General features: G+C 50.8%; 10 protein-coding genes across 10 annotated transcripts; 7 read left to right on the plus strand and 3 right to left on the minus strand.

Moving 5' to 3' along the window:
- Positions 1 to 1,555: 1,555 nt before the first annotated feature.
- On the plus strand, positions 1,556 to 2,493 carry GT037_002142 (uncharacterized protein; the record flags this gene model as incomplete). Its single annotated transcript, XM_038927189.1, has 2 exons — positions 1,556 to 1,684; positions 1,738 to 2,493. The coding sequence occupies 2 exons, from the start codon at positions 1,556 to 1,558 to the stop codon at positions 2,491 to 2,493; spliced, it is 885 nt and encodes a 294-aa protein (XP_038790481.1).
- A 220-nt stretch (positions 2,494 to 2,713) lies between these two features.
- On the minus strand, positions 2,714 to 5,050 carry GT037_002143 (peptidase s41 family protein; the record flags this gene model as incomplete). The annotated part of the gene is made up of 1 exon (XM_038927190.1): positions 2,714 to 5,050. One exon carries the CDS (start codon positions 5,048 to 5,050, stop codon positions 2,714 to 2,716), a length of 2,337 nt encoding a protein of 778 aa, XP_038790482.1.
- Positions 5,051 to 6,333: 1,283 nt separating this feature from the next.
- GT037_002144 (uncharacterized protein) lies at positions 6,334 to 8,451 on the minus strand (the record flags this gene model as incomplete). The annotated part of the gene is made up of 1 exon (XM_038927191.1): positions 6,334 to 8,451. One exon carries the CDS (start codon positions 8,449 to 8,451, stop codon positions 6,334 to 6,336), a length of 2,118 nt encoding a protein of 705 aa, XP_038790483.1.
- A 270-nt stretch (positions 8,452 to 8,721) lies between these two features.
- Positions 8,722 to 9,554, plus strand: GT037_002145 (snare domain-containing protein; the record flags this gene model as incomplete). Its single annotated transcript, XM_038927192.1, has 3 exons — positions 8,722 to 8,768; positions 8,820 to 9,427; positions 9,478 to 9,554. The coding sequence occupies 3 exons, from the start codon at positions 8,722 to 8,724 to the stop codon at positions 9,552 to 9,554; spliced, it is 732 nt and encodes a 243-aa protein (XP_038790484.1).
- Positions 9,555 to 10,360: 806 nt separating this feature from the next.
- GT037_002146 (uncharacterized protein) lies at positions 10,361 to 12,680 on the plus strand (the record flags this gene model as incomplete). Its single annotated transcript, XM_038927193.1, has 4 exons — positions 10,361 to 10,600; positions 10,652 to 10,938; positions 10,991 to 12,013; positions 12,473 to 12,680. 4 exons carry the CDS (start codon positions 10,361 to 10,363, stop codon positions 12,678 to 12,680), a joined length of 1,758 nt encoding a protein of 585 aa, XP_038790485.1.
- Positions 12,681 to 13,283: 603 nt separating this feature from the next.
- On the plus strand, positions 13,284 to 13,812 carry GT037_002147 (uncharacterized protein; the record flags this gene model as incomplete). Its single annotated transcript, XM_038927194.1, has 3 exons — positions 13,284 to 13,389; positions 13,466 to 13,630; positions 13,691 to 13,812. The coding sequence occupies 3 exons, from the start codon at positions 13,284 to 13,286 to the stop codon at positions 13,810 to 13,812; spliced, it is 393 nt and encodes a 130-aa protein (XP_038790486.1).
- A 916-nt stretch (positions 13,813 to 14,728) lies between these two features.
- On the plus strand, positions 14,729 to 15,168 carry GT037_002148 (uncharacterized protein; the record flags this gene model as incomplete). Its single annotated transcript, XM_038927195.1, has 2 exons — positions 14,729 to 14,993; positions 15,044 to 15,168. The coding sequence occupies 2 exons, from the start codon at positions 14,729 to 14,731 to the stop codon at positions 15,166 to 15,168; spliced, it is 390 nt and encodes a 129-aa protein (XP_038790487.1).
- A 671-nt stretch (positions 15,169 to 15,839) lies between these two features.
- On the plus strand, positions 15,840 to 16,400 carry GT037_002149 (uncharacterized protein; the record flags this gene model as incomplete). The annotated part of the gene is made up of 2 exons (XM_038927196.1): positions 15,840 to 16,191; positions 16,285 to 16,400. The coding sequence occupies 2 exons, from the start codon at positions 15,840 to 15,842 to the stop codon at positions 16,398 to 16,400; spliced, it is 468 nt and encodes a 155-aa protein (XP_038790488.1).
- Positions 16,401 to 16,882: 482 nt separating this feature from the next.
- On the plus strand, positions 16,883 to 17,278 carry GT037_002150 (uncharacterized protein; the record flags this gene model as incomplete). Its single annotated transcript, XM_038927197.1, has 1 exon — positions 16,883 to 17,278. One exon carries the CDS (start codon positions 16,883 to 16,885, stop codon positions 17,276 to 17,278), a length of 396 nt encoding a protein of 131 aa, XP_038790489.1.
- A 383-nt stretch (positions 17,279 to 17,661) lies between these two features.
- Positions 17,662 to 21,055, minus strand: GT037_002151 (vps54-domain-containing protein; the record flags this gene model as incomplete). The annotated part of the gene is made up of 2 exons (XM_038927198.1): positions 17,662 to 17,884; positions 17,937 to 21,055. The coding sequence occupies 2 exons, from the start codon at positions 21,053 to 21,055 to the stop codon at positions 17,662 to 17,664; spliced, it is 3,342 nt and encodes a 1,113-aa protein (XP_038790490.1).
- Between the last annotated feature and the right edge of the window lie 532 nt (positions 21,056 to 21,587).

Here is a 21,587-nt window from a genome sequence, read left to right on the forward strand (position 1 = left end):
AGACCAAGCAGCCAAGTCCATAGTCGTGAATTAGCAGAAGCCCGCCGAGCCTTGGTCAGGGGCAACAAAGCCAATGACTGGCAGGAGCATGCCTGGTAGACGTCTTGATAGCAAGTGAATTGCGCGTCCGTTGATTTCCCGCCGCTTTACACAGCCTCGTTGAGACAGTCAAGACTTGTTCGTTCGTTGCAGGTCAATTCACCGTCGCTGGAGGCGAGCGCGCGCTCATGAAACGGCAGAGCGCTTGGCTCTCGAGAGGGAAATGACGGCCAGCATCGCATTCCAGAAGAGCCCTGTGGAAGGATCAGTACCATGGAAGGGCCTTTGCTGACGACATAGTTGCGGTCATGCACAGGCTGCAGCTACAATCGTGATGCCACGATTAGTTCTCCATTCTCTTGGGCGGCATGTTTGCCGGGTCGCTGACAGCACTTGTTGCGGGCCGTGGAGATCCGAAGCGAAGCTTTAGGCAGAAAAAGCAGCCTGTCCATCTACTCGGGCATATAGATTGTTGACATCGATAGGCGAATTGTGAGGTTTACCATGGTTGGTTTCGAGGTTGGAGAGTTGACAGCTGTCGCAGCCGGGGCCCCGACGTTGACACCCGCGGCGGAGATGGCCCGGCCGGTTGGTCGCTTCCGACGCGTGTCGCTCTCGTCCACCAGCGTTCTCTCAACACGACAGGTTACCGTGGATATACCGATGCTGCACAAACAAAAAGTTTTGTGAGTCGACAGATGATGCGTTTTCGATGTTCGGAATTGATCGCACTTCCTGTGGCACCCATTCCACGCAGCTCATCTGCGGCAACAAGTAATGACACCGAAGAGTTCTGCGACGACAAGTAAAGCTTCCACTGTTGGCCGTTAATGCCGTGGGTGACCAACCTCTTCAGCTGCGCTGCTTCTTCCTGCTTCCTTGCTACGAGACATGTTTCCAATGTGTTGGTGTGACAACAGCGTCTTGTTCAGTCCAAAGCCGCTCCTGCTCAGGAAGAACTCATTGTTACAAAGAGGTGGACGCGTATTCATAAAGAAATTCAAATACAACAACTACCATCCATACATGAGGGAAAACTGGTTCACGTGAACATACAACGGCGAGTTCTCCGAAGAGATGTCACGCATTGGCTCTCGATGCGTTACTATTCTGGTCAGCACAACAGACGCAGCTATTCTCCCAACCCGTTTGGACCCCACAAATATATGCCATTAAGATGACATAAGAGGAGATTAATATGCGTTCGTTGTCGTTGCGCCCAACTATAGTTTCAGGTGCAACACGCCCCACGTAAACCCCGGTCGCATTCATCGCAGCGGACGAACCACACGCGAACTGCAGGCGCTACAAGGGTAAATCATCCAACCGCGAGGTTCGCGACCCGATAAATAGCAATGCAAACGCGCAATAGGTCCAGATGATGAGAGACCCAAGTGAGGCGCGGTGTATTGCGGCGCGGACAAAGCGAATCCTTGCGTAGGTGTGAGATGATAAGAGTCCTTCTTGACTGCTCACGCTTGAGTACACGAAAACCACTCACAGTCCCACTGCCAAAATGCTTCGAAATACACTCTTGACAGCTTTGCCGCTTCTCGTGAAGGCTGCGTACCTTGACCCATCGCTACAACAGCAGAAGCCTTTGCTGAACCCCAAGCCAGCATCTGGCCGTGTGTTCCCCATTACAGTATGCTCAAGATTGACCCTACGTTGCTCTAGACCGATCTAACAAACCAATAGCTAGACCATGATCTTCACTACACCTTCATCAACTCTCCTCCTGTCTTCGACTTGAAGCCTCTCGAGCACCTCCAAAACTCAATGGCCAGCTACAGCGCCGGAGGACCCATTCAAGAAACCATACTCGTCAACATTCCTCTCAATAGTTCACAGCCCGGCACCGCCACTTTCTACACCATTTCTGAATCAGATTCATGGTCGCAGGCTGCCAATCAATTCACTTGGATGCAACAGGAACGACTACATCTCCAACCCATTCTCGGCGCTCAACTCCCCTTACTAGGTATCGGCATAAGAAAGAGCGGTATGATCTCTATGCCTGCTGAATCCGCCACTCTCGATCTAAGCACACCATATATCCATGTTCCGAAAGGCATTTGGGACGTCTTGCTACTGGCTACCAGTACAGAACAGCAAGCCAGAGATGGCAACGAAATGCTGTATGTTGATTGTGGAGCTTTGAACATCTTCCCTGACCTGGTATTTGGGGTCGAGCGAGAGGGTTTTGAAGGAGGAGTTGAAGAGAATGATGGAGAGAACAAAGAGGACGACGATGACGATGTTGACGAACTGGTTGTCAAACCCGAACAATACATACTACAGACCGCAGAGGGGAGATGCATGCTCTTAGCTAGAAATGCGGATTCTTGTCATGACGACAGGGGAATAATCAAACTTGGCTGGGCGGCGGTCAGGGGTCGTGATGTGGTGTTGGATTGGCACGGGTCAAGAGTTGGCTTTGGAAAGCAGACCTGAGAATCTGAGGAAGGAGCGAAGGATACTTGACACCTATGGTCATCAAGTTAATGTTCATAATCTTTAGCGGATGAAATGAAGTAAATCGGGTTGACTTATGCCGGTTCGACATTCCCGCGAGAGAATATTGAAGAACGGTACAGAACCATGCAGACATGAACAAAAGGTTCGCACATGGTGAAGGAGAAAAGCATGTTACTATAAACGATCACTACTCGATCTACATCAAACAGAAACTTAGCGCGACAGCGCCGACAGAGACGAGCAGGTGAACCCAGCCTACTCTTAGTCCACTCGCCGCATCCTCATCATCGTCACCCCCTTGCGCACTTCCATCTCCGGAACTTTCCGGATTCGAATCTCCTTTTCCTTGTTGCTGTTCCTTGTTCGTTACACTTCCTGCCACGCAAGCGCCCTCATCCATGCCTCCGTTGTTTCCAAACGCCACATTGGCCGTCTTCTCCCACAACCTTGTCACGTTGAAGTAATCCTCAGGCTCGTACCAGATCCGACAACTCGCCGTATCGTTGAGAAACTGTGTTGGCACACCCGCCGACTCAAAGCCTGCACGGATGTTGTCCTGGAAGTTGACGCTAGCGTCGATTACGGCGATGGGCGGAGTTGATGGGAGGAACTCGGCCCAGTCGTTTGCTTCGGAGCGAGACGACGCGAATTGCGAGGTGACGTATTCGGAGAGGGCTTCCATGTAGAGGGAAGGGATTACCAAGGTGCCTTTTGTGCCACCGACGGCTACCATGGGACCAAGGCTAGGGCGGCCGCCAATAGCGAGGCTTCGTACGCCGGACTGTTGGACCATGAGTTCGGTGAAGATGGAGCATGTTGAAGCGCAGACGCCGTCAGTTAGCAAAATGATGTCCTCGGCGCGGAAAGGGTCCGTAGTAAAGTTGCTTCTCGAGTTGTAGCCCGTCATGGTGATTCCTATGGCGGTACGCTCGTTGCTTGTTGTCAGGGGATCACTTAAGTTGTATTTGAGTAGGGCGGTGAACTTGTCGTTGTTGAATCGCTCGGGTGGGTACATGGCTTTCCAGTCTGGGAAGTCTTCGCCAGTGGAAGAGAGGTAGGCGTCGTTGCTGAAGGGGCTCGTGAAGAGTTCGGCGTTGAGGAGGTTAATCTCCTTGAAGCTAGATATACTCTCGCCGTAGACCTCGCTGGCTCGGTGTCCGCGGTATCGGTTCTGTGTCTGAGGTTCCTGGGATGGGAAGAATTGTAGGTACATGTCATAACCCGAGAGTACTTTGCCACCATTATTGGCACGTATATCAATAATGTGTTTCTCCACGCCACGGGATTGGGCTTGCGAGATGTACTCCTGAATTACGGCTTGGAATTCCTGTGCACCTGCAACGTCCTCGGTATTGAATGTCGTCGCTACAAGAACACCGATTTCGCCAGCATTGGTATTGATGAAGAATCCGGCCAAAGGCACCTGATCCGCCGAGTGAGCAATGACGGGATCTGGGTAAAGCAATGGCACTGAGCTGTGTTGTTGTGCAAATGTACCCCTGAATTCATAGTCGCGCGGGTTCTCCAAATGCATGGGTAGTTTAGTAGGATCCCTCTTCTTGACCCTAAATGAGCTCGTCTCAGGTCTAATGTATGTATCATAAAATGACTCAGGATCGCTGACATAGCTCCAAGTCTGAGGATCCACAACGATGGCACCATTGCTATACGTATCAGTTGTTCCGTTCTCGAAAGTAATGTTCGTCGTAGAACCAGGGTAAAACCTTGGACTGGTAAAGTACCCGTAATTTTCTGCGGCCTGTGAAAAGAACATGGCATTGAACCGAGTGTCCGGATCGTGGTAAGAGTTCAAGTTCGCCTCGTCCGTCAAAAACTGTACAACGTCCCTTCCGTCGATTTGTGTGACCGGCGAAGGTTCATAATCAACAGTGCCATTGAAGTCCCCCAAAGCCCAGATTTGGGGCATCTCGCTCCCATCTCTTGACGCTGAGACCAAAGCAAAAGCGCTGCTTCTTCGCCATCTGAAGACTCCTGCATATGCCATACCGTTCCAGCCGAGATGCCCATCGTGCGCCTTCACCATCAAAGATGCAATGTCGTTTTCAAAGTCGAATTCATTGCTGTATTGTCCGGATTCGACGTTGCTTTTGATGCTGTCTAAGCCGGCAACGATATCGACAGCATCATTCGGCCATCCCTTGGGTGGGTCTTTGAGGTAGTTGAGCGTCGATTGAAACTCCACCATCTTCTTGATCTCATCTACTGTCGAAGATGCGGAGGTTGAGTAGAAAGGCAGTGACTTGAGGCATGCGTACGCTAGTGCAGCATCCACGACTGGGAACTCTGAGAAGTCATCCGCCACTAGCTCGGCTATGTCTCCACAAGCCTGGCTCGTCTCTATCGGTCCAGAAACATTCTCTGTGGTTGTCGGGTCAAGGTCAATGTCGTCTACTGATGAGGGCGTTGGTGTCGACGTTGGCACGATATCGAATGACTGTGAGGCGTCTGTGGCTGTGACCGATTGTGCTGTTGCAACTGCTAGGAGCGCTGAGAGCGCTATGAAGGACCTCATGGTCTAGGGGGCGTGCAGACTGTACGCTGGATTGTCCAAAACTGTGGATGTAGATATAGAACGGTACGGTACGAATGGCGTCACCCGTACGAGGGTTGTGGACGTAACTTGTTGAGTAGTCAAGAAGGTGTCTAGTTTTGTGTTTGATCCTTCTCTTCCTGAATACAACAATGTCTTCGAACGTCAATCCTAGTCGTAAATCTTCGTACCTTCCGCTTGCGCTAGAGTTTTGTGGATTCTTCTCGAAATGAGCGCCTCTATAGGACGAAAACCGATTGAAGAGTGCCTCTCCGATCTCGTGATACACGTTCCTCAGCCCAAATCTCTCAAACCAACTTCGATGGAACTAGAAAGTAGCCTCCACACATGGGCACCATTGCCATCTTAATCACAATGCACGTAGCATAGCCTTGTTACCTGTCAAGGCCGTAACCCGCAACAGCCGCTGCCTAAAAACGCCTCTCGACTCGTACACGTCTGCCGCGCTCTGTTTAGAGTCTTGGCTATGAGGGCCCTGCGTATCCCATGCCTGGTACACGTCGCTCAAAGTAGGCTGGCGTCGTGGCTGTTTTGGCATGGTAGGCAAATCGGATTGAAGAACATGTGATATAAGTGGAGATGCACGGGTACGCGGGACAAGCGTGCTCCTTCGTAGCGGCTAAATCCTGTAGCGTCGCTATTGTGCAGCGCTGCACTTCGAAATTGGAACCCCGATTTTGACGTTCCATGCTTCTCTGATTTGTACTTCCGTCGGCAACGGTCCGTGAGGCTGAACGTCAATGTCACAGCTTGTACTGCTTGACCGTTCTGGGTAGCGAACTTTTTCCTCCACTGTGCGCGCGCCTTCTGTGCCAAGCATGAGGGACGCCCACTGAAGACGCTTGATCCGGTGACGAAACGAGATTGGCTGGACGCCTCAATCATTCCATCCACACAGCCTCATCATACCGGTGAGGTAATAGCCTGCCGTGGCGCGCCGAACGATTTTGTGGAGTGAAGACGCGCCGAATTGTCCGGTCGGCTTGGATGCCTTGAATGTAACATGTAGGATCTATGGACGCCTTGTATGCCTGAGGCGCATCGCTCGTTGGTGTGCAGACGAGAAGCAGGCAGTAGTTGTTATGTATTGAGGTTTCGGCCAGGAGACAGGGGATATAACAATCGTAGGATACATGTCAATGAATGAGGTTAGCAATGAGTTCATGATCGACTCAATATGATCAGTTTGTTTGAACCTTTTCATAGATCCTGCTATGCCATTGGCGAAAGCTGGGTACACCGCTTTACTTCTTGATGCCTACCACAACAAGGTTGCGTGGACTATACTTGTACTCGAATACCGGCTCAACCCACGCGTGTTCGACCTCTTCCTGCTCCTTGAGCCACAGGTATCGGTCCGTGACCACAACAGCTTCCACTACGCCGGCACTGAAGGCCATCAAACTCCACATAACGCTTAGTTCCTTTTTCCTCTCAGCATAGCTCACTTCGTAGTCTCTGATATCGTCATCTGTCAACCCATCCATCTTTTCTTTGATAAAGTTTGGATCAACCTCGCAGAAAGAGTTCTCAGCGGTGAGTTTTGCTAGTGCGGCGCGGACGTAGGAGACGAAATCGCTGTAGGCAAATTTGCGCAGGGTACCGATGGTAAGTGGCGTAGTTTTGCCGTCAGACGAGAGGCCAGGACCGCGGCCATTTGGTGGTGTCCAGTTCACCTGAGAGGTGTGACCGTTAGCTGATACCGCCCCGCCAACGAGACCTTGTTCGTCTAAAGGTGCAGAGACCACGCCACGATCTAGGAAGATACGCTGAAGCAGGGCTCGATAGAAATGACGGGTGAAGAAGAGTTCTGAGTCGGTCACACCCCAGTTGAAAGGGGCTTGCACAGCCATCATGCGTGCTGTGATATTGAGCCGTAGACCTGTTGGTTGCCTGACTTGTTCACCGTCTGCTTTCGAGTCATCATGAAAAGATTCCAGAGGCGTATGTGGTAGGGGGTAGTTTGCAAGTCTCTCAGACATGGGAAATCCCTGTGGATCGAAGGCTTTGGAAGTAGACTCCAGGCGTGGGTGATTAGGACGGAGCGTAGGTAGCTTGTAGGTAGGAGGGCCAAGGCGCTCTGTGAGCAGATTGTAGCAACATCCTACCATTGCTACCGCGGAGATATGTGAGTTGAGAAGCATGGAGCGTAGCCCATAATGAACGAGGTTGCCACATGAGTGCAGTGAGATTACCATCGCGTTTACGTCCTTCGGTTTCGGTACAGCGTTCAAGTTGGTAGCTTCAGCAACCACAGAAGTCTCCGAGCTCACAATCTCCTCGGGTACACGTGAGCTGTCCAGGACCTGGTCAATGACGGGTGTCAGATCGCCATCCTTGATCATGTGCTCGACATACTGCACGCTACCATGACCTTCATTGTATATCTGTAGCGTAGAAGTCTTCGTAGCCGGGGTTCGATCTGTAAACCCGCTGGCCTCGGCAGAAATTTCAGCAGGTGCAGGTTCTGAGACATTCTGCGAGACTTGGTGTAGCACACAGCCACCCTCATCGCAGCTCACACCATTTTGAAGTGGTGACGCTAGATCAGTGTTTTGAGTGGCTGAACCAGATGGGGCTTCCTGGTTATGCTTGTTTGTCCCCGATTCATTCTCCTTGGCCTCTTTGCCCTTTTTCACTTTGCCCATCTTGGCGCGATACTCCTTCTTGTTCCTCATGACGGTGGGTTTTGCTACCAATTTGGCCAAGATGTCCATGTTCTTTGCTCCTTCGATGTTATGCTGTTTACTTTCTACAGCGACGATATGCTTAGAGTAAGGAGGTGCAGCGAGTGCGCGTCCAAGGTAGTTCTGACCTGAGCCGAAATCCACAAGATGGGTAATCGGTTTCTTCTCAGACTGCGCTATCTCGGAGGTGAGTCTGTCAATATAGCGCGCAAAGTTATCAACTTCGTGCACTTTCTTGACCTTCATGCCAGTTGCGATGTGACGAGATATAGCAGGTTTTTGAGGCTCAAGGCCGGAGTTGGGTGGAGGGAAGTCACGAGCCAACAGATGTTTCCGTACAGTACGGATGTACTGCAGGAGTTCTTCAGGCGGTGCAGGACCATTCCGCCAGGTTTTGTCGTTAACCTGTCCTTCCGGATCGAACTGACTGAGGTCTTCCCTCATCAAGAGGTCCAAAATGTCCATGATATCTCGCGTCTTGAACCATTCTCGCCATGACTGTGGCAAGATGTGCGAATAGAGACTAGGTGACCTGGTGTAAAAGTCCAATATATGGACACCTCCACATAGTGTCTGGAGCAGCCATGAGGAAGTCGTCAAGTGCAGCAATGACTCGATGTATTCTTCAGGATTGGTGAAGTCGGGGGAAAGGGGAAGAGGCGTGTCCGGACCCATTGCGTCATCCAATCTCTTTTACGCGGAGGGCGGTATTGTTGCGTATCCGCGATCTTGGTGAGTGCGCCATGGAGAAAGTGTGGTGGAGTTGGGTGCTCATTGTGGGTGATTTTTTTGGGAAGGTGGGTCCGTGCCGAGGTGTTGAGGCGCGTCATCGCTTGTACTGGACAGCGTATCGACACGCTCCGACACCTTCACCCAGGCTTCATCGACCGCCATCTTGCTTCACGGCTATACTCTGGAGGGACAGTCGGTGTCGCACAGCGCAAGATGATGTCATCACAGAACGACGAGGATCCTTTCCTCCAGGTGCAGGCGTAAGACGGCTCCATTCGCGGTTTGGGCATCTCCATTGACACGTGCTATAGAGACGTATTGTCTGCCCTCAACACGGCGCGCCCGCTCTTCAAGTCGTATCTGCGTATCCGTTCCTCGGCCTCGTCGGCAAACAGTCCCGAGCTTCGGGAAGCGCGCAGCGAACTTGAACAGACGCTCCAAGACCTTAGTCAGGACCTCGAGGACCTAGTCGAGAGCGTCAAGGCCGTGGAGCACGACCCCTATCGCTTCGGCCTGGAGATTGATGAAGTCGAGCGACGGAGGACGCTGGTCAAGGATGTTGGCTATGAGATCGAGAACATGCGCGAGGAACTGCAGCAGACAGTCCAACACGCGAAGAACAAAGCCAAGGTCGCGGCCAATGGCGACGTCCTGCCCGACCCGGACTCCTTCGAGGATGAGGACAACTACGCGGCCTTCGAGCAGGAAAGACAGATGGAGATGATGCACGAGCAGGACGAGGCTCTGGACGGCGTCTTCCGTACTGTCGGCAACCTGCGACAGCAAGCCGATGACATGGGTCGCGAGCTTGAGGAGCAGGGCGAACTGCTCACCGATGTCGACAATGTGGCAGACAGAGTCGGCGGTAAACTTCAAACAGGTCTCAAAAAGGTCGGCTGGGTCATCAAGCAAAACGAAGGTAAGATTCGTGCTATCCGTGCACCGGGCGTCGCTGACCGACCCTCCCAGATTCCTGGTCCAGTTGCTGTATCGGCGTCCTCATTTTCGTCCTGATCCTCCTCCTCGTTCTACTCTTGTTCCTTTGAGTGCCGAATTCTACCTCAACCTCAGGCATACACGGAACACGTCCTTCCGAGCCCCCAAACGCCGAAACACCAGCGCCGAGCACCATACGTCCTCTTGTTTGCACTAGCTCTATCATAGTATGATCGACAGTCACAGCCGGCGGCACCGCATCGAATCTGCACACGTCGTTGCCGACGCACATACAACAAGAAACCCGAGACTTTGTCGCAAAGTTGCCGGATCCCGTTTCTTGGCTTGTATTGCCGGTGCTATTATGCAGGCAATTTATCTGGGGGACCCATCCTTCATTAGCGCTTTTGCATGAATGCATTGCGTATGCAGTGAAGATGCCCTGTGACAACGAGCTGACTCCCACCGCTCCATCACGTACATGAAGAATACTCCCATAGTATACGACTAGCAGACGTGGTGCCATCGAGCGGGACTGAAATGCTGCACGTTTCTTCGATTGCCGCCTGTGCATGGATGAGTATGAGAGCCCTCACGCCAACGACGGCACCCATACATAACGTCTGTTCGGTACACAGAGTTTTCACATAATGTAACAAAGACAGTTAAAATCAGGGAAGAGCAGTATGTGCGAACGGACCAGCCGCTCAAGACAGGTAGCGTTGCCTCTGAGACATCGCCTGTATGAGACGTTCAGGCTCTATCCAAGAACTTCTTGAAAACCACAATCGTCATTGCTTCTTATTAGGCCGTTCTATACCCAGTTATACCCTAGCCACACTTTCCCCAATGTCCCGCTGTTGTGCTTGCGATAAGAATACCGCCTTGCTTCCGCTTGCGAGTCATCACTCACTGCATGGCTGCGTCGCACTACAGCCACAGCGATGCTGAACAACCGCTCACCAATTCAGAAATCAAAACGGTCAAAACCAGCCTCAGAATTCCGCGCCGAAAAGTCACTCTCATCTGCATTACTCTCCTTCTTAATGTGTTGCTCTGGAGTGCCATCATATGTCTTGTCACTTCACTCTACCAGATAGTATCGGATCCACGGGATATAACAAACGTTGCGCCCGTGGTCTTGACGTTAACTTCAGTATGTGCTTGGAGTCTTGCAGCAAAGAACAACACTCACTGGATCTCACAGGCTCTCACGACAATCGCATACACTTTCATACATACAGTTTTTTCCCTCAAACAAAAGACATGGGAGCAGCAACAGCGACACACTTCAGCTGTCAAGAAGACTTCCTACGTTGCCATTCGCCTAGTGATTTCGCTATGCGTCTTGTGGCTGCTGACGACGGGATGGAACATGATAATTGTCGCCAGAAGACCTGTTTGCTTACATGAGGCGCCCGGACTTCAAGGTTGGGAATTCGGTTCTACTTGCTTGGGAAGCCGTATTGGCATCGCGTTTGCCGCCATATCGCTGTATGTCGAAAACTGTTCCTTAAGCTTGTGCAAGGTTTAATTGTGTCACTAGAGTCACGTCATGTGTGCTTTTTGGAGTACTTGCCGTTGTCAATCGTCCCTTCGAGGCTCATCTATTTAGGCATGGCTATCAAAAGCCTGCAGATATATCGCGTTCGCCACATCCTTCCTTTGGGCCACCTCTAACTAGAAACCTAACATGGACATTGGAGAAACGTATTGATGACCGACCTAGGTCTGTATCGACACACAGGAGCAGATCGTTCGAGACGGTCAACCGAAATAAGGGTCTGGCACCAACAATCGTTTCAGCTCCTTCTGGAGTTCGCTCACCGGACTCCAGGATTTTCACTTCACCTTATGCGCCGCCACCCATACCTCCTGCTTACATAGCGGCACAGCGCAACTCGTCAGCCTATACTTCAGATCGCTCATTCCATTCGTCCATGAACCGTGGTTCCTTGACACGTCCGCCTCGGTTGTCTGGTAGTATGCGAATTCCCGAGTCTGTACCTTTGTCCGTACCAGCCCAGTATCCAATGTCTACATGGCGCGCCATACATCCCGAAGGTCCTGCTTCAGTTCCACTATCGACACACTCGCGTCCTCGTTCTTACAGCACTGAGTTATCTTATCAAAGTCAATACTCTCGCTCCTCTGTATTTCTTACTCGTCCAGCTCGTCTAAGCACCTCAAGATCTAGTTCGCGACATAGATCTGATGAGTTGAAAGGTCGAAACGACCAGTTCTCGAGCAGCATCATTGAGAGCAAGAGCGCTAGCCTTAGAGGGGGTGCTTATGCCATCAAGCATGATACACCTCTAGCTCATACGGAACATGTCAAACGTCAAATTGGGCACCATACGCGCGCGGCCAGTGCCCCACAGGCTGCCTCACACAGAGAGTTTCAGAAAGAGCCTGAGGTAAAGATCGTCACACGTAAACCAGTGCCAGTTCGGCAATTGAGATCCGCTAATCGTGTGGGAATCTCAAGCGCTTTCATTTATGCTGAAGCAGCAGAAGATAGCGTCAACAGGATGTTAAGCGACTCCCGGAATAAATTGGGAAGCGCTGGGTCAGTGAAGGCAAGAACAATGACCTTCGAGCAAGTAAAGAACAAGCCATTGCCGAAGATTGCTATCTTTAGCGTCGAGCTCGATGGACATGTGGTACCAACTAAATGAACGAACATCGTGGTATACAAACAACGCCAAGCCCCTCATTCGCGGCTCTTAGAAACCATTCCATAAGCATGAAGATCGACACAGCGTCAACCAACAACGAAAGCAAGCATGTTGCTTTGGGAAACGCCGACATGGAAACAAACGGTGGAACGGGCCGCTCATACGTCAACTCACTGTCGTTTAAGGCGCATCTCTGGTCGTTGCTGATGGGCTACTGTTGGTCGGCCATAGGGTCAGCAGCGCCATCCGTCAGCTTACAACGGACGGCGGGTGACTTACCAGGCCGCAACCCGGATGCTGGTCAGACCTCTTACTCGCTAGATACAGCTACCCGAGCCAGTAATCTCTGCGACATCTCTCGGCCATGACTTATCACCACCAACGCTGACCATTTACGATCGCTTCGTACTGGCAGACCTTGCCGGTGAGCTCCGCTTCACTTTGCACGGTCCATCTTCTTATGTGTCCTACGCTAGTCAATCGGGAGAGGATGGCCACTCATCACACCTTATGGAGCACCAGATGAACTCACCTGCAGTACCTGAGTGCCAGCTGTGAATGATGAGTTATGTCTCCATGGTGGCTTTAAGCATCAAGTCGGGAAGCAAGTAGCGCGTTGACTATCCACAGCCGACATTTGCCGCTCTTCAAGCATATACATAGGTCAGCAGAACAGGAGAGGAGAGAGCTCGTAAGTGTAAGAGTTTTACTAGCACGGGCTCATATACGAGTTCTAACGTCATCTTTTATGTACCCATGTGATAGCAAAGGCGGTTTCACGCTCAATTGGGTGAGCAATCAACAACATCACTTTCTCAACTTGACGAAGTCTTGTTGTTTGGCGGCTTATCTCACTTCCATAAAGACATCAGCAAGGTCTTTACCATTGACTGACGTATGTCATACCGCCAAAGAAAATGCGCCACCAACTGGAAAGGTTGGAAATATTCCAAGCCCAGAGCTTCTGTAGCATTTCACAGGGAAAAAGAGCCTTTGCTATGCATCACAAAATTTACGGGAGCGGTGAAATACTGAGTATATCGGAGGCATAGCCCTTCTGCTATAAAGCAGAGTTCAGTTCCAAGGAAGAGGTGCCAGCCTTGCTACATTTATTCATACAATCGATCAACAATACTATTACGTTTCAATATCCCGATCGCCATGATGCAGTTTGCAACCCATGCCGCCTTCCTTGCCTCCATGGCCCTGACCGCTACTGCCGCGCCTGTCAATAGCATCAAGGTTCGCCAGGAAATTCCGCATGTTCGTGCCACTTGGACGTGATACCTCTGCATGTGCGAAAGCTATTCAAGGACATGCCTAACCTTCACATCAATCTCTAGTCTATCGCGACACTGGATGTGGCCGCGATGGAAGCTCGTACGGCGATGACTACGACCCACTCCAGAACACCACTGCCACCGGCCTCAGCACGTGCATGAACCTGCCTCCAAGCTTCAGCTTCGCTAGCACTTACTTCAACGAGACTGGGAGCCTTACCAGAACAAGTATGTCCTTACAGTATGCCAACGAGATTCGGGCATGGGAAACTAACCAGTGACATCTAGTTCGTTTCTACGACCTCCCTTGCTCTGAACTTACCACTATTGACAGCGGATATCACATCGATATCACACCTGGTTCGGTTGGTTGCCAGACGCTGACACTCAAGTCTTATGTCACTTTGTAGAAGAGTTGGTATGATGAGGAATCAATCAGCGAAGGGAACGAGAATAGCTCTGTTGGGTGGTAGTATGATGTGATTTGAGTCGGGACCAAAACTCCGATTCTCATTACAGTGGGGATTGGTGCGGGAAGTAACTTACATATCCTAGATTCTTCTAGTCCCTCGCTTATAGCAGAATACAATTACGCGGGGCAACCCAGCATGCAAAATTACAACAATTTGAATGGCATACTGGCGGGAATACGACATAAGTGCATGACTTCTTCTGACTCTTGAAAATTGGCCAATTCCTCTGTGTTCAATTTGTAACTTCTGTTAGACAAACGCAAAAGACCTGTCAGCTTGCAGTGGACGGATTACAACCTATCGATGCTGTCTTTCGGCACGTGGGGGAGTATGCATGTACGGCAGATCAGCTTACATGCAAGATCTAGAGGCTTAGAAAGCCGTCTTCAAGACGTGACATGAAGATTCAGTCCACGCAGGTGGATGTTTTTGTCGCTACCTCGTATAAATCCACCAACCACCAGCCACGAGTGCACTCTCATTCGTGTTATATCGCCTCTCAGCTCATAGAATATTCCTAGAAGGCCCTAGTCGCTCCATAAGAACTTCTCACACAGCATCATATGTACCATATCAGACCAAGCTCATGCGAAACGATGCAAGCCACTAACTGCGCGATCAGAATCGAGCTCCATAGCGAAATTGGTGTAGCAACGCAATACGTAACGTCAACGGTGCTTATACCAATGAACCGATAGCTATGTGATGGCACGGGAACCCCAGCGAGACATATAAAGCAAGCATTACACACCTACTCGTCTTTACTCCTTCTCTCATCTTACCATCTCGTCTCATCATCACCTTATCTCTCGATTCATCTATATCAAAAATCCTCTACTTCCAAATTCCAGCCATGCAGCTTACCATTCTCACCTCTCTTCTCGTCACTGCGCTCACAGTGAGCGCCACCCCTGTCGAACTACAGGAGAAACGTCAACTTGAAGGTGCTGCTCGCGTCTACGCCCGCTTCTATCGGGATGGCGGTTGCGGTCCCTCTCCATGGGCCGAGGATACTGTCTTCCTTCAGTCTGATACTGTGGGACTTGCTGGATGCCAGGATCTGACCGTTGGGCCGTTCCCTAGCACCTTCTTCGATGTCAACAACTTCAGCAGAACTGGTACGTGATACATCATAGTACGTAGGAGTAATTCGCTAATACAGATAAAGTGAGGTTCTTCAACCTGCCTTGCTCTCAGCTCACTTCAACTACGAGCGGAAACTTTGTCGATATCAAGCCCGGACAGGCCCCAGGGTGCCAGAACTTGGCCATCCGCTCTTGGGTTACCATCTAGGTAGCCTCGCATCGTCGGATGTTAAATTCGCGATTGATGCGAAAGCGGAAAGATAGAAGGATCGAGAGTTGCAGAGAAATTGTGAGATCAGTCGGGTCCAACACTCCGGACTTGTCTTGCGGGTGTTATTTCCTATCTTCTAAGTCGCTCATTTGATAACAATACAAGATCTTGGGGTTGCCCCCGCTCATGAATGCACAAACACCTCTGATGCAACGTGGAAATAACCTGGCAATCGTGTGTGGGAACATTACAGCAGAGAAATGACAAATTCAACACAATAGTCGTCAATATTTGGAAGAATAGTCAATCTTTTTTGGGGTTTCTCTACTACTTCCTGTCTGGCTTCTGGTTATTCGTTTACCTTGGACGATAAAAGCATATGGCTCAAATACGATTAGAAATATTCCCGGGAAAAGTTCGTACGATGAACACTTTCGAGGTCCCCTAGTGCACGTGGCGAGTGAAGGATCAAGTGTACAATAACTCCTCTTTGTTTGCCTCGCCTCGTGTTGTGTTACGCCCCCTCACCAGCCCCGCCGCAACCGTCTCTGTGCTACTGACAAAGAGTCAAAAGAAAAAAAAAATACTTCCTCCGGGATCATCCTGCTACTTCTTACTCCATTCACTTACTCAAAATTCTGAACAGCTACCTCCTTTGCATACTCGCGATGCGTCTCCTCAATTTGATTCTCTCCAGCGTCTTTGCCATCTACGTCGTAGCGGCTCCTACAGGCTCCGAGCTACGCTCTCCACTCACCATTCCCGTTCCCGGCTCTACAGCATACAATGCTGATGTCGCGGTAGCCGTCGCCTACGCTCGCTCTCAGCCTTCCTTTAACACTGTCAAGGTGTCTGCTACCACCCCAAAACAGAGAAGGTGTGGCGAGTACAAACCTGCAAACAGGTCTGGCTTTGAATTTGTATATTCGACTGGACTGTTACTCTGCGCCGAGACAGAGCATGACGAGGAAATGGAACGGTTCACTAACTACCACTGTGGAATTTGTATGGTCTTTGATAGTAAGTGTGGCGGTCATTTCCTATTTCCCTAATACAACCACTTTCGACGCGGTGTAGCGTTAAGAAAGATAGGATCACTAATGAATTTTGTAGAATCTCAATGCCAAGGCAACTTGATAGGATATTGGGGTCCGGCTACCCCTCCGATGGAACTCCCGGCCGACAAGTCCCATTGGGCACATGGCGGCAAGAGTTACTGGTGCGTTTAAGGGAGACCGCAGTTGCTATGACCTCTGCAGGAATGAGACTCAGTTAGCAGCTAAGGTGCAAACAGTGATCAGGAGTGAAGACAGATGGTACATGGAGGATGAAGTTTTCCAAGTTGAGTAATAACGAGCCGATGACCATATGTGTCAATCACACAAAAGCAGCGCTTCATTACCTCTCGCAGAGGAAGCTGGAGAAGACAATCCGTGTCAATAATTGAATGCAAATGAAGATTGATAAAGGAACCGTGAAGAGTCGCTGATGACACTGACTTATATGTCACAAGTTATAGCCAACGCATAACATCCTAATATTTTTTCCTCTCAATCATCTTACGAACGGACAAGCATTTCCTCCTTGTCTTCTCCCTATCCCTTCTCAATTTCCAATGTATCCCCAGCGCCGACCCATTAACAACATAAACATCACAGCAACTTGGACAAACATACCGTTACATGTCAAACTTGGCATTTCACAAGCAGAAATGGATGCCCATCTAGCTTTGCACGCGCACGTGCACGATTACGAAGAATGCGAGGGAGTGTGTGAACCAAACTTGAAATCCGAAGCGGATGAACAAGCATGTCTGGACGCCGTGGTAGAGACCAGGAAGTTGGCGGAGGGAGAAGCCGTAGAAGGGAATAGAAAGCAGCGTTCAGATGGACGCGACTTCAATACGAAGATGGCGTCGAATGAGTATGTTACGGCTGTCATCAGTTTCAGTGACGAAGCCACGGTGGTCAAAACAGACAAATGTGCTGAGAAGATGGCCACCACAAGTGTTATACAGAACGCCAAAGCACGTGAAGATAAGGAACGAAAGAAAATCGGACACGCATCGAGTGAATTATGGACAGAGAGTCCACACTTTCTTTGGTGACCTTGAAGATATCGTGATTCTTGGAAATGGTATAGCAACATTATCTCGTACCTCCTTCCTGTCTCGTAGGTCGTTATCCAACGGCGCTTTGCCCCATGATATCCTCTCAGTTGTTCTATTACTCCAAAACGCCTTGCTGGGTGACGGTGATACGTTGGTACATGGCGAGTGACATGCTTGTGGGTATGCGCAAAGTCGGGATGAAACTCTCCACGTGTGAATGCGTAGGTAGTCCAGAATTGGTGTAGGAAGTTCGTGGAAGAGCAAAACATCTTTCGTGGACGCCTAACGACCGGTAGATGTAGGCAGTAGGGGCATTGCCTAGCGTATACGTCGACATGTATACGCTCCGACTGAAAACGGGCCTAGAAGGCTGTGTTACTTCAAGTCGCTTCTGTACTTGACTTTTCTGCTTCTGCTTCGGCGTTCTGCGTCTTTTCCTCACTCTTCTTTGCTTCGGGTTCTTGTTTTGGCTCCGCCTTGGATTCGGTTTTGGGCTGCACCACTGTCTTGCTGACCACGAGGCCGATAAGATGAGAGCCAACGTTACCGGCGCCGTCAATGGGTCCAAGCTTTGCATCGAACAGCTTCGCCTCGCGTAGCAATCTAGAAATCCGTTAGCCATTACACATACAACGGGTTCAACCTGATGACATACCGTGCTTTGCCACCAGGCGTCTTGACTGCTGCCTCTTTGATGACATTGCCAACCTCCTCCCTGTAACTCTCAAATACAGGACCCATTATCATACGGACTTGAATCTCGCTCAAGTACTTGTTGATAACCTTGTGCATGGTCACCGTGTCCTTGGTCAAGCTCTCCATACTAGGACTGACATCTTTGTTGACCTCGGCATCAGTATCCCACTCCACCTTTTTGAGACTGCGCATGTGGACTTTTGCTCTTCCAGATAAGATGCCCGTCAGTTTCTCATGGATCTGATTTTGCTGGTCATACAGTAGGCGCTTGACGTTGTCAAATTCACCAATAGAAGACTTGTTGGAAGCGGATGCGGTGCGCCGTCGGAAGCATTCGCGGATATAGGGTAGAATAGCGATAACGAATGATAATGTCTGAGAGGCAATGGCAAGATGTTTGGTGTTGATGTTCTTCAAGCCTGCAGACTGCATGGCGCCAGCGCCTAGGATCAATTGGCATAATCGTGAGTTGAAGAGTTTGATGTAGTCGCAAAGGGAAGTGGAGACTTCGGAAGTCATACTTGGCATGGCTGAAACAAGAATTTCGAAGCGCTCAATGCCACGCAGGACGACTGTCGATGATTCGGAGATTGTGTACTTTTCCTCATCGACAACGGCGGGAATTGTGGTCCTGTTCTTTTCCTTGGGCTTGTCTTCTGATGTGCCGTTGGTTTGCGCTGATGTGCCATTTGTAGTCGACCTTTCAATGTCTCGAAGGAGGTCACCAGTCTCTGCCCAGCTTGCAGGGTCGCTCTCCATGCCCTTCAACAAGCGTGCTAAGACCTCAGTATCCTGTGCATCGAAGTCCTTCGGTTCCCAACGATCCGAGTCCATCGCCTTTACAAGCTCTTGCTTCTCAAAATCGCCAAACTTGGACACAAAGTCATTGATATGAGTATTGACAACACCTTTGAGAGCGACACCAGAGCGTCCTGAGACAGCTTCGCACTCGTCGGCAAACAGCCTGCATATGTGGAAGTATCGTAAGAAGCGTTCCAGGGGAAGATTGGCTGTGGCCTCAGAGCGGACCTTGAGAAGCTTAGTGATCTGTGTCTGCGCTGCATCAACAGCCTGACCCAGGAGGCTCGACATGTCTAAGGCTTGCATCAGCTCCATCTGCAGGTCATTTGAACTCGGAGCTGGTACGCCGTTGCCCATGTAATCATCGATGCTGTGCATATATGGACTTCGTGGGGGAGATCGGAGCCCACCAGCAGAGGCGGGAGGGGTAGTAACGCCGCTGGTAACATCGAGAAGCACTTTGATCAGCGTACTGAGACGGCGTAGCGCTTCTCCAATGTCAGTGAAGATATTGGCGAAAAAGGCCTCTGCATCTTCAGGGTCCATGGCGCGTAGATTTCGAGCAAGAATAGAGTTTTTGTCTTGCTGACTAGTCCCTCGGCCACCTCTTGTGGATACAGAAGCCATAGATCCAGTATCATCCTCTGTTGAGCTCGGTAGGTGTTTCCGGATGATAACTTTCATCTCCTTGATCATCGCTTCTCTGAAAGTAGCACTAGCTTGATTCGTAAATTGCGCACCGCTCAAGCCATACAAGCTGGCTCGTAGCTCTGCACGTAGCTTTTTGTCGGTCGTCATATAGGCCGGCAAAGTCGTCTTCGGTTTTTGGTTGGATCCTCGTGCCTTTTGCGATGCAGCAGTCCATCGTTCCAGCGTATCGTGAGTCGGAACTCGTTTGACATGCTCTCGCAGATCCGTAAGTAAGGTGTCGACAAAGCGTACCTCGAAGCCCCTGCCCACACGGAACTTGAGCTCAGTGATGCTTTCGAATACGCCGTCTAGTGCTCTGAGGTGTCGTAGATCGACCAACTGCGGAGGTAATCGAGAATCCAGCCAAGATGTACCCTGAAAATCCGTCGTGTCCAGCGCGCCTGTGATTAGTCGTTCAATGACTTCTATCCGGGTCATGGCGGTCTCGAGACGACCATCAACAACGGCTTCGTCACAGTGTGACAACCCAACGATGACAGCTTGCAGCTGGTCAACCGAGTCGGTCAGCCTCCTCAAGTTCTCCCTGCGCCTCTTCATTTCAACGACCTTCAAGCCTCCTATTGCCATCTGTTCGTCCAGCCTCTTCAGATCCTCCCTAAGTCCTTTTATTCTTGCGACAGAATCCGATGCTTCCGTCTGAAGTTCGCGCAGAGAACCGAGTGCGGCGAAGAAGGAGGTCGATGCCGTAGATATGGCCGAGATCAAGTGCACCTCGACCGTGTCCATGTACCACGACAACTTCTCTTGTAGGATGGCGTTCGTAGCTAGGGCTTTTCTCCCAGGAGGTTGTGGCACGTCCAAGGAACCGTTTGCGCCATGGTCATCGCTGGTTGCTGTTCGGACTGGCCGAACCACCTCGGACCGCTCGCTTACTACGTCAAAGGTGCGCGGATTTTCGAGGTGAAAGTTGTCATCGAAGTAGATGTTCGGTATGGTGGAAAGGGGGGTAATAGCTGGTAGGGTGCGTTTGGATCCGCTCGTTCGACGCTTCGGTTTCGGCGGCCCGTTGGGAGTAAAGGGTGTTCCTGCCAAGTTGGGTGTCCCTGCTGGCGATTCAGTATCATCCTTCTTTGACCCTCTCCTTGCTGGCTGGGCGGCCTCGGCTTCGGCCTCGGCTTTTGCGCGCTGGAAAGCGTCGTACAGACTGCCGACTTGCGATAAGTAAGGATTGAATGCAGAAGGTTCGACGTGGGGTACGTTTGTGAGCGTCACAGGCGGTATGTCTTTGGTAGATGGCGGGCGGTGGCCCGAAGTGGCTGTAGCAGTGGTATGCGGGACCATGCCAGTCCTCATGATGGGCGGCGTGAGCAGCGTGGAGATGGCGTTGTTGCTCTGCTCTCTCACCGCGCCCATGGTGCTCTTGAAGCCACTGTCGAGCGAGCCACCGACCGAGTGTATCGAGGACGCCGTTGAGCCACGTCGCGGCTTGTAGCGCCCGCCTGTGGAGCTGGGCCTGTTGGTCCAGTCATGGCTTGAAGCAGGAAACGGGAAGGAGCCCTGGGGCGGGTTCGGCGACAGGAACTCGAAGCTCTCGGTCGATCTCCGTGGGCTATTGGGCGAGGACATGATGGCGGCGCAGGTCGGGGGTGGTGAATAGGCGGCGGCATGGGTGGACGGGGGGCAGATTTATCGCATGCTGGAGCAGATGTCGACTTGTATCAAGCTTGCATTCATCAATCAGGCAAAGAGAGACGAAAAGCGCATTACGCTGAATGTTGTGTCTCTCGTCATTGAATCTTGTCTCTAGCCAAAGTTCCACGCGCTCGGTCGGTGGTGACGGTGCTTGGGCCCTGCCTGACAAGGATCATGCAGCCGAAACACACCCGCCGCTATCTCCACCTGCCTTAGACCCTTATGTAAGCCACTGTCTTATCTGTCAACCATTACCTGACTCAACATGACAAGTTGAGATACATTGCCGTAAGACTGCTATGTAGTTGGTTAAGAAGAAATCTCGGCGGAGCAAGCAAGTATGATTGACCGGGCTTGGTCAGGGAGGAAGAGTGTCATCTTTTCACCGTCATCTAAGTAGGTAATCATCAAACATGTAGCCTTGGAGTGCATGTACTATAACACTAGAATAAGAGATAGCGGGAGT

The sequence above is a fragment of the Alternaria burnsii genome (assembly GCF_013036055.1).
Source record: "Alternaria burnsii strain CBS107.38 chromosome Unknown 750, whole genome shotgun sequence".
NCBI lineage: Eukaryota > Fungi > Ascomycota > Dothideomycetes > Pleosporales > Pleosporaceae > Alternaria > Alternaria burnsii.